General features: G+C 41.5%; 1 protein-coding gene across 1 annotated transcript in view; it reads right to left on the minus strand.

Moving 5' to 3' along the window:
- Positions 1-8,134, minus strand: part of LOC126194833 (39S ribosomal protein L14, mitochondrial) — a 40,702-nt gene extending 32,568 nt beyond the window's left edge. The window contains exons 1-2 of the mRNA XM_049933169.1: positions 7,943-8,134; positions 7,457-7,660 (exon numbers count right to left, since the gene is read on the minus strand). Coding sequence (XP_049789126.1) covers positions 7,457-7,640 — 184 coding nt within the window. The 5' untranslated portion in view covers positions 7,641-7,660; positions 7,943-8,134. The remainder of the gene's footprint in view (positions 1-7,456; positions 7,661-7,942) is intronic.
- Positions 8,135-12,100: the final 3,966 nt, after the last annotated feature.

Genomic DNA, 12,100 nt, shown 5'->3' on the forward strand with positions numbered 1-12,100 from the left:
CAAGATTTAGGGGCTAATGCCAATGTCATTTTACACCTTTGCAAGGTCATTCCCCGACAACGGAACCACTTGCTGTACTTTGACAATTGGTTTACAACAATACCACTCCTTTCAGAGCTTGCTCACATGAAGATCTTTTGGTTGGGGACTGTCAGAGCCAACAGGTTGCCTGGCCGTGTGGTGGCAACTGACAAAGATTTGGGGGGGAAAAGAAGGTGAGATGTTGATGATGTTGGTTTGTGGGGCACTCAACATTGTGGTCATCAGCACCTGTACAAGGTCCGAATCTTTCCATTCCATTCTCGGCATTTCCCGAATGACGATGACAACACAAACACCCAGTCCCCGAGCGGAGAAAATCCTCGACCTGGCCGGGAATCGAACCGGGGACCCCGTGATCCAGAGGTGGCGCATATGATGAATGGGAGGCAGATATTGACGGTCAACGTGTATGTGTGCCATATGGTTTGATAAAAGATCTGTAGTACTTGCATCTACATTTTCTGCTGCACAACCACTAAGTAAGGTGAAATGATGGAGTAGGAAGGCCAAAGCAAAAACTGAAGTTGATTGTCCATCAATTATTTACAGTACGTCTACAACAGGTTTATGGGAGGAGTGCATCTATTAGATTCACTCATTTCACTATACAGAATCAACATCAGATCAAAGAAGTACTATACGCAACTGTTTTTTCACTTCCTTGACATGGTGGTAGTAAATGCATGGCCATTTTACAGAAGGGACAGTGACTCCATTGGGATCTCCAAAAATAAGCACAGGCCACTTTGTCAGTTCAAAGCTGACATAGCCGATGTCTTATGCAGAATGAACAAAGACATAAAGAAGAAAGTAGGACACGCACCTAAACCAATTCCTCAACTGATTGTTTGCCAGGGCAATGTTGGTCATTGGCCAATTGTGTTGGAGAAGAGAGACAGATGCAAAATGCCAAACTGCAAAGGTAGTCTATCAATTGTTTTCCAGAAGAATATAATGCTCATTTGTGCATTGAAGGAAAAAAAAAAAAGGAAGGAACTGTTTTCTGGACTTTCCTAAGAAATAATAACTATACAAGTCATGTGTTTCAGCTTCTTAAGTACTTTCATAGGAGTAAATATTCACTAGCCAATATATAATTCACCCATATCTTTAGATGCCTAATGTAATATGTATGTAACGATTCTAATATGACAGTGTGGTTTCAGTTGCCTCAGACTGCAGTCATGAGTGTGCTCCCTGCCGCCGTTGGATAAGCAGCTGCAGCAGCAAGTCGTATACTCCTAGCTCACTCATTTGTTACATAGTTTAATTCTTAATTTCTTTGCATGTTTTTGGTACTTGCATTGTTTAATTCATAAATTTCAGGCGTATTATAGTATTTGAGAGTTGTAGCATCACGTTTTAGTACCTGAATAGTGTAAAATCGCGTAGTCTCCTTCCGCCGCCGAGCAGTGTGTCAGCAGTGCGCAAGTAGCAGCATTACTGCATTTACTAGGCAATATTGTATTTTAATAACCGTTTAAATTTTGTCGATTTGTTTGCGCTCTCTGTAGATTAGTTCAGACGTTCTTTGCACAACAGTTTTTAGCATGGATAGGGACTGCAACTGCTGTGTTCGGATGCAGGCTGAGTTGGCATCCCTTCGCTCCCAGCTTCAGGCAGTGTTGGCTTCGGTCACACAGCTTGAGGCTGTTGCCAATGGGCATCATTGTGGGGGTCCGGATGGGGGTTTGTCGGGGACGGCCAGCTCGTCCCACGCATCCTCCGATCGGACTACGACTGTGGTTGCCCGGGATACTGCCCGCATTGAGGCTGATCCCTCACCTGTGGTAGAGTGGGAGGTCGTCTCAAGGTGTGGCAGGGGGCGAAAGACATTCCGGAAGGCTGAACGCAAGGCCTCTCCAGTTTGTCTGACGAACCGGTTTCAGGCTCTGTCTCAGGCTGATACTGATCTTTGGCCTGACATGGCTGCTTGTCCTGTTCCAGAGGTTGCCCCTCAGTCTGCAAGATCCGGGCGGTCGCAGAGGGTGGGCTTACTGGTAGTTGGGAGCTCCAACGTCAGGCGCATAATGGGGCCCCTTAGGGAAATGGTAGCAATAGAGGGGAAGAAAACCAATGTGCACTCCGTGTGCATACCGGGGGGAGTCATTCCAGATGTGGAAAGGGTCCTTCCGGATGCCATGAAGGGTACAGGGTGCACCCATCTGCAGGTGGTCGCTCATGTCGGCACCAATGATGTGTGTCGCTATGGATTGGAGGAAATCCTCTCTGGCTTCCGGCGGCTATCTGATTTGGTGAAGACTGCCAGTCTCGCTAGCGGGATGAAAGCAGAGCTCACCATCTGCAGCATCGTCGACAGGACTGACTGCGGACCTTTGGTACAGAGCCGAGTGGAGGGTCTGAATCAGAGGTTGAGACGGTTCTGCGACCATGTGGGCTGCAGATTCCTCGACTTGCGCCATAGGGTGGTGGGGTTTCGGGTTCCGCTGGATAGGTCAGGAGTCCACTACACGCAACAAGCGGCTACACGGGTAGCAGGGGTTGTGTGGCGTGGACTGGGCGGTTTTTTAGGTTAGATGGCCTTGGGCAATTACAGAAAGGGCAACAGCCTCAACGGGTGCGGGGCAAAGTCAGGACATGCGGGGACCAAGCAGCAATCGGTATTGTAATTGTCAACTGTCGAAGCTGCGTTGGTAAAGTACCGGAACTTCAAGCTCTGATAGAAAGCACCGAAGCTGAAATCGTTATAGGTACAGAAAGCTGGCTGAAGCCAGAGATAAATTCTGCCGAAATTTTTACAAAGGTACAGACGGTGTTTAGAAAGGATAGATTGCATGCAACCGGTGGTGGAGTTTTCGTCGCTGTTAGTAGTAGTTTATCCTGTAGTGAAGTAGAAGTGGATAGTTCCTGTGAATTATTATGGGTGGAGGTTACACTCAACAACCGAGCTAGGTTAATAATTGGCTCCTTTTACCAACCTCCCGACTCAGCAGCATTAGTGGCAGAACAACTGAGAGAAAATTTGGAATACATTTCACATAAATCAATCTTAGATGGAGATTTCAATTTACCAGATATAGACTGGGACACTCAGATGTTTAGGACGGATGGTAGGGACAGAGCATCGAGTGACGTTATACTGAGTGCACTATCCGAAAATTACCTCGAGCAATTAAACAGAGAACCGACTCGTGGAGATAACATCTTGGACCTACTGATAACAAACAGACCCGAACTTTTCGACTCTGTATGTGCAGAACAGGGAATCAGTGATCGTAAGGCCGTTGCAGCATCCCTGAATATGGAAGTTAATAGGAATACAAAAAAAGGGAGGAAGGTTTATCTGTTTAGCAAGAGTAATAGAAGGCAGATTTCAGACTACCTAACAGATCAAAACGAAAATTTATGTTCCGACACTGACAATGTTGAGTGTTTATGGAAAAAGTTCAAGGCAATCGTAAAATGCGTTTTAGACAGGTACGTGCCGAGTAAAACTGTGAGGGACGGGAAAAATCCACCGTGGTACAACAACAAAGTTAGGAAACTACTGCGAAAGCAAAGAGAGCTTCACTCCAAGTTTGAACGCAGCCAAAACCTCTCAGACAAACAGAAGCTAAACGATGTCAAAGTTAGCGTAAGGAGGGCTATGCATGAAGCGTTCAGTGAATTCGAAAGTAAAATTCTATGTACCGACTTAACAGAAAATCCTAGGAAGTTCTGGTCTTACGTTAAATCAGTAAGTGGCTCGAAACAGCATATCCAGACACCCTGGGATGATGATGGCATTGAAACAGAGGATGACACGCATAAAGCTGAAATACTAAACACCTTTTTCCAAAGCTGTTTCACAGAGGAAGATCGCACTGCAGTTACTTCTCTAATTCTCGCACAAACGAAAAAATGGCTGACATCGAAATAAGTGTCCAAGGAATAGAAAAGCAACTGGAATCACTCAACAGAGGAAAGTCCACTGGACCTGACGGGATACCAATTCGATTCTACACAGAGTACGCGAAAAAACTTGCCCCCCCCCCCCTTCTAACAGCCGTGTACCGCAAGTCTCTAGAGGAACGGAAGGTTCCAAATGATTGGAAAAGAGCACAGGTAGTCCCAGTCTTCAAGAAGGGTCGTCGAGCAGATGCGCAAAACTATAGACCTGTATCTCTGGCGTCGATCTGTTGTAGAATTTTAGAACATGTTTTTTGCTCGAGTATCATGTCTTTTTTGGAAACCCAGAATCTACTATGTAGGAATCAACATGGATTCCGGAAACAGCGATCGTGTGAGACCCAACTCGCTTTATTTGTTCATGAGACCCAGAAGATATTACATACAGGCTCCCAGGTAGATGCTATTTTTCTTGACTTCCGGAAGGCGTTCGATACAGTTCCGCACTGTCGCCTGATAAACAAAGTAAGAGCCTACGGAATATCAGACCAGCTGTGTGGCTGGATTGAAGAGTTTTTAGCAAACAGAACACAGCATGTTGTTATCAATGGAGAGACGTCTACAGACGTTAAAGTAACCTCTGGCGTGCCACAGGGGAGTGTTATGGTTCAAATGGCTCTGAGCACTATGGGACTCAACTGCTGTGGTCATAAGTCCCCTAGAACTTAGAACTACTTAAACCTAACTAACCTAAGGACATCACACACATCCATGCCCGAGGCAGGATTCGAACCTGCGACCGTAGCGGTCGCGCGGTTCCAGACGGAAGCGCCTTTAACCGCGCGGCCACTCCGGCCGGCGAGTGTTATGGGACCATTGCTTTTCACAATATATATAAATGACCTAGTAGATAGTGTCGGAAGTTCCATGCGGCTTTTCGCAGATGATGCTGTAGTATACAGAGAAGTTGCAGCGTTAGAAAATTGTAGCGAAATGCAGGAAGATCTGCAGCGGATAGGCACTTGGTGCAGGGAGTGGCAACTGTCCCTGAACATAGACAAATGTAATGTATTGCGAATACATAGAAAGAAGGATCCTTTATTGTATGATTATATGATAGCGGAACAAACACTGGTAGCAGTCACTTCTGTAAAATATCTGGGAGTATGCGTGCGGAACGATTTGAAGTGGAATGATCATATAAAATTAATTGTTGGTAAGGCGGGTACCAGGTTGAGATTCATTGGGAGAGTGCTTAGAAAATGTAGTCCATCAACAAAGGAGGTGGCTTACAAAACACTCGTTCGACCTATACTTGAGTATTGCTCATCAGTGTGGGATCCGTACCAGATCGGGTTGACGGAGGAGATAGAGAAGATCCAAAGAAGAGCGGCGCGTTACGTCACAGGGTTATTTGGTAACCGTGATAGCGTTACGGAGATGTTTAATAAACTCAAGTGGCAGACTCTGCAAGAGAGGCGCTCTGCATCGCGGTGTAGCTTGCTCGCCAGGTTTCGAGAGGGTGCGTTTCTGGATGAGGTATCGAATATATTGCTTCCCCCTACTTATACCTCCAGAGGAGATCACGAATGTAAAATTAGAGAGATTAGAGCACGCAAGGAGGCTTTCAGACAGTCGTTCTTCCCGCGAAACATACGCTACTGGAACAGGAAAGGGAGGTAATGACAGTGGCACGTAAAGTGCCCTCCACCACACACCGTTGGGTGGCTTGCGGAGTATAAATGTAGATGTTGATGTAGGGATGCATTTGTGTGAGTGAGTATGTGTGCGTGTTTGTGACAATTGTTGACAAAGGCCATTGGACAAAAGTTTTAATTGTGAAAGTCTTTTTGTTGTGCCTATCTGCCACTCAGCATCCCCGCTATATGGTGAGTAGCAACTTTCCTTCTCATAATATTGTTACATTCCATCCTGGATTTTCCATTGTTTGATTCTAATTTTTTGTTGATTGATTCATAATTCTGTCCAAAGAGAGTTAATATGGAACAATGAAAAACTCAAAAGTTATTTACTGGGATAATGAACATTCAAAACCGTGTATGCAGTTATCGAGTGATTCAGTTGGACATAGAATAAATCAAAAGTTAAATTTTACAAAAGTTATGTCAAATATTCATACGAAGAATATGTATTAAGAAACTGACCAATAACAGTACTTCAAGAAGATAATTAATATAGTGCTAATAAAATAATGTATGTAACATGAGCAAATAACACAGGTTAACAGATATTTAAAAGAAAATACAAACTTCGTAAACATAAAGAACAACATGTGATTATAAATACTTAATTGTAAATTAATATGTTCTACTAACTAAATAATTATTCTTATAAAATAAATTGTGAGGGTTGCAGTAAAAATTGTGCAAGAATCAGGTTGTTCCCAAAGTCAAAGTTCATGGGCATTGTATTGTCACAGATGGTGCAGAGCTGCAGGTACATTTATACAGTTGTTCACTGACAGAAGATTTAATTTGAAGAGGGAGAGCATTCTTGTGCTACTGTACTGCTCTTATTTCGTGCTTCTGTACAGCACTTATTTCTACACAATACTAAAGTTCTTTAGTTCAAGAGTTTAGGTCAAGATTTCTCCTCATATTGTGCCTCTGATATGAGATGTTTGATTTGTGCACAGAATGATTCTTATAATAGAACTCATAATTACCTAAACAGGTTTCTACATGAACATACACAGTGAACCCTGCACATCACTAATTATCGTTTTGAGAGTTGAAAATTTGTTATCTGTGGATGGTTGCCACAGAATACAACAGCGTAAGATAGTAAGTGGAGACAGGTGAAGTATGCCATTTTAACAGCATCAGTATCACAAATGTAAGTAATTATATGGACAACATAAGGGACTGAACTAAGTTTTTTTTTTTTTAAGGTGAAAAATATGATCAATGTGTACACCCAGGAAATTATATGATGCCACATTCATTAATTCTTGACTACCACACTTAATGTTAACCTGCCAAAAATTTTTTTGTTCACATGAAAATGAATGAACTGTGGTTTCTCTTTCCCATTTATTGTGTGTCCATTTACCTAAATCAAAACACTTTAGAACTTAGGAAAGACAGTATTTGCAATTTCCTCTGGATTATTGTGACCACTTTGTTACGCATAAGTTGTGTCATCCACAAAAAGTGCAAAATGCATCGCAAAGCTGGTACACATTGGAAGGCACTTAATAAAGATGAACAGAGACGATGCACATGTTCTATCTCTGATATCCAACTGTTTTTTGTCACTGAGGTAGGATTTAACCCTCATCCTTGCTGACCCACTCAACCAACAGAACTCTGCCTTCCTTAAAAGAATCTGATACCTGACACAGTTGAAGCTTTCGACAGGTCATAAAAGATTCCAATAGAACACATTCTTCTGTTGATGGAGTTATGATTCGGTTTGTAAACGAGAATAAAGCCTGTTCAGTTGATACATCTGGCTTTTCTCAGACTAATAAGACAGCATTTAAGAGCAGTAACAATACATTAAGCATATAAACATTACAGTACAGGCTATACTTTATACATACCAATAGTGCCTACACCTTTCTTGTTGTAAACATGAATACATCTTGGTGGTTTCCCTTCAGCCATGGCCAGTTTCCCGATCTGACTATTATCCACAACTCTCATCCTTGTAAGCTTGATTATTTGATGGGGTCGTGCTGAAGTATGAATCTGGCATACCTGCTTGGCTACATTGAGTGCCTGCATTATGTTCACCTTGCAAGTAACTAGAAGAATTAATAATGTACCTATTTCACTATCAGTGTTGTACGAACCATGAAAATATTTTCAGTATATTTAGAACATATATAACATAGTCAATGTCAGTTTCTAAGCCTAAGAAATTTACACTGTGGGAGAAAACTGTAATGGTTTTTACAAGCAAAGTGCGCCCACTGCCATTTCCTTTTCTAATGTGCTATAAGCTATTGTGACATTTCTATCGCATATGCCATGACAACTGTGCCAAATAAACATAAAGCAATGTGTAAACTACAGTTCTTTGTTACCTGCAAGAACCAGATGTGAGTCCTAGTGAAAGATTGTTCAGCTCTTGCTTCCTCGCCACTTTATGTATCTATTATCCAGCACATGTTAAGCTACTTGATCTCAAATCTATTATAACACAACCACTTCTTTCAAAACAATAAACATTAAACACACACTGAACCCTATCCCAAAGATAACAATAAAGACGTGACATTCGCCTCACGAAGCTTTGGTTCATTGTGTACAAGCATTTCGGAACAGAGCGGCTGCGCCTCCTGATTGGCTGCCGTTAATAACCGATATACGTGTTTCTGCTCACAGAGTAAAGTAACTGTCTCGACACTTCGCCTCAATTTTGTTGTCCACTGTGCGAGCAGCGCGCCAAGCGGCCAGTAAGTAAAACCGTTGAGTTCGGTGCGATCGAGAAAGCGAAAGCGAATAGTAGTAGTTTAGTTTGGTTTGTACAATGGTTTTTACTAACGGGAGCATTTGTAAGCAATAAATTGCAGCAACAACAAGACGAAGCCACCTCGTGTGTCCTTTTGTGGGTTTCCTAAGGACCCTGAGAAGTATATATCATCATGTTACTAAACTGTGTCCGCAGCTCGTGGTCGTGCAGTAGCGTTCTCGCTTCCCGCGCACGGGTTCCGGGGTTCGATTCTCGGCGGGATCAGGGATTTTCTCTGCCTCGTGATGACTAGGTGTTGTGTGATGTCCTTAGGTTAGTTAGGTTTAAGTAGTTCTAGGGGACTGATGACCATAGCTGTTAAGTCCCATAGTGCTCAGAGCCATTTTTTACTAAACTGTATCCTCAGGATTCCCTTGCAGACTACAAGTGTATTAATGATTAATGTTTCGTTGTAGGAGCAGAAAAAGGGCTATTGAATAACAGACGAGAAGATCTTATGAAAAGCGATCCTGGTTACCTTTACAATAATGTTACGTTTTGTTTGCTACACTTGAAGAAAACCAGTTTATGACTGCAGACAATAATCAGTTCCTGTGGAATGCAGTAACCCACATTGTCCCACATCCCAAATAAGACACCTCAAATGACGGTGAAGGGTAAACTGCCTCAAAGGTTCGGCAATCCGTCTAAAGTTGTAAAAGAGTCCTATGGCATGGAAGCAGCCAGTTCAACTCTATATATCAGTGGCAGATTCATCTGAATCGTAAACACAGACGTGCTTCAATGAGGAGGTGGTTAGAGTAAATGCTGTTATTCGTGTTTTGCGTAAGCATGTGAAGTGTCAGGATGTGCAGATCTGTAGACTTAGTGCAAAACTATGATGGGACAAGGAAAGTGCCTATCATTTTAAGTACAGACAGCAACAAAAACTGTATCAGAAGGATCAAGTGAAGAAGGACAAACAAATTTTGTAGACTGTACGATCCTAATATTTAAAAACAGATGCCCTTGACTTGTTGTTAAGCCAGATTTGCTTGCCACTGAAGGAGGAACGTGCTGCAAGATGGGAATACGAAAATAAGCTGTTTCCTCTAAATTTATTATATTACAGCACTAAGGTATACAGGTTTTGTCAGATTGTTTTATACTTTCATCAATGCATACATTGCAGAGGCATGTGGAATAAGTGACAATATATTCCACCTTTTAAAGCAGAAGGTACAGCATTTCTCTGATACTGGTAACTAGCGAATATGTCATTGGATGAAATGTGTCTAACGGCAAATTTAACATATAACAGCACTTCTGAGAGTGTTGTTGGCTTTGAGGACTTGGGGTTTACGCACACAGCATATTTCTCTCACTATTTAGCAGCCGCTTGTCGTACTTGATGCAATAGGTGACAATGACTAAAACGCAGCAGGCCACATAACGATAAATGGGGTGTAGAGGTTACATGTCTGCACTTCTTATGTGTGGATCTGTGTGTTTATATTCTTTTGATATCAATGTGGTAAGCTGCAGTTCTGTCCAATGTCACAAGTGTTTGGTCACGAATGTGTTGTATCTTGCCACTGGATTCACGATTACTTGCACTTGCAGTCCTGTCCAATGTCACGAGTGTTTGGCCACGAATGTGTTGTATCTTGCCACTGGATTCCCGATTTTTATCCCTACTTGCACTTATTTTAGAATCATTTTTAGTAACATCTCTGTCTTCTGATTTTACACAAACGCTTGAGGCAAAAAAAATAATTCAAATATTTCGAAAATCATGTAGGAAAGTCATGCAAAAAAAGGCGTTATACTGTTTACGACGCATCTGACGTTCTCCTTTCTCGCCGCTTGGTGCGCTAGTGTCGCTCCAGAAGTAACAACTCAGCGGTGAGTGTCGTGAATGTCATGTTATACTGTGATCTAACATAAGCTTCTGACTATCGGAACTTTGCGTATTCTCGCCGCGTTCCCACTTGTTATATCAGTGAATTTTTTTGTCTTCTTATTCTCTTATTGTTCACTTTGTTTCCATGCGCAGTGGAAAGGCTGTATGAGGACTTGATATTTTTCATTATAGTTTTCTCCCACGTGAGATCCTCTATCTCAAAGTAAAAAATTAAGGCCGATTCACTCCAAACATCAACGGACCGTCACATCACGACACGTCATGTCACTGTCATGTTGGGGTATATTTACAATGGACATCAGGTCGTGTCGATTCCCTTAAGGGCCCATTCACACTTGACAGCATGTCACATCACATCAAGGCCCCATCAGGGTTTCTCAGAAGCAAAGTTTCGACGGCTGACCTCAACCATCTATTGTTGATCACGTCACCCAAAGCTTGTTTCTGCACAATACACAGCCATGTTATCGTCCTCAATACTCGTTTTGTCGAACTTTCGTTGGGTCTTGGTTATCAAGGTTGAAATCAGTTGTTATTCTACATATTTGTTTTTTTTTGTTATTTGTATAGGTTGAAAACAGTTTAGATCACATGACTTAAATTGGTTGACTTGATGTGCTGTGGCGTGGCGTGGAGGTGTCCTGACGGCCAATGTGAATTGGTCTTTATGCTCGGTGAAGAAAGGTGAAAACGAGATTCAGAGATATCATTAACTCATGTTCTCATTTATATAAGTACAGTGTAGATGTCTGCCTTGTTCTGTTATCATAAATCTATATCATGTTTCGCTTTCAAGTACCTGACGTCGCTTGTAGAAGCACAATGAAGAGAAAAAATATCTAGATGTCATGGGACATTCTCAATTTGCCATAAAAACAGAGCAGAATAAGAAAATATACTTTAAGAAGGAAAAAATAGAAAATCCACTACTATAAATCGAGTGAGTGCACCGAAAAAGAGGTAATTTCCAATGTCAGCAGATGACGACATTGTCAACACTTTCCTCCCTCAGAAATCATGATGGATAACTAGAGTGAAGTGACGTGATGTGACGGTCCGTCGACGGCCTGTGTGAATGCCTGCACTGTGGAATGTTTTGACATGGCGTGACATGACTGCAAGTGTGAATCAGCGTTTATCTAGATTTTAGAATCCCTGGATAAAGAAAAAAAAATTCACTATTCATAAATAGAAACACAATTATATTAAAAATTTATAATTGAAGTATAAAAATTTATCACGTCAATGATTCATTACATATATAAATATTTTCACATTACAGGTTATGGAAAACATTTGCTATCTTTATATGTACTTAATCCACTAAAAAGCTTCATACAGATAAACAAATATAGTTAGGCATTTTGAACATCATAAAATATTTAACATTTCAATGAATGTGTATCATACCGATAACCACAATCACTTGATAAAATACTAAAATTATGGTCCTGCATTTTTAAGTAGGGATTTGGAAGAGAAGTGGTAAGAGGGCAAGGCAGGAAACATAGGTGATGTAGGAGGATAACAGCATATTCTGCATGTACTTACGTTTTCTGTGGCTGGTCAAGTGGAATTTCATGATGTAATAAGTTTTTGTACAATCATTACAAATGTCACACATTTCCAGTTGGCAATATATTAATCTAAAACGAAATTATAAGTGAAAATTGCTTCAATTGTGAAACAGTCACCTTCATTGAGGGAGAAGAATGCATATGTTTCGTTGTTTGGTCAATATAAAGAAAATGGGCTGCAGAGGATGAAGTAAAACTCGTTATGTACTACCTTCTTATCATCGATACTTTCCGTATCCTTTCATATAGCAGTAGTGTGTACAACTTATCAGACTTTAGTCACAAGCAT

The sequence above is a fragment of the Schistocerca nitens genome, chromosome 7, assembly GCF_023898315.1.
Source record: "Schistocerca nitens isolate TAMUIC-IGC-003100 chromosome 7, iqSchNite1.1, whole genome shotgun sequence".
In the NCBI taxonomy this organism is placed as follows: domain Eukaryota; kingdom Metazoa; phylum Arthropoda; class Insecta; order Orthoptera; family Acrididae; genus Schistocerca; species Schistocerca nitens.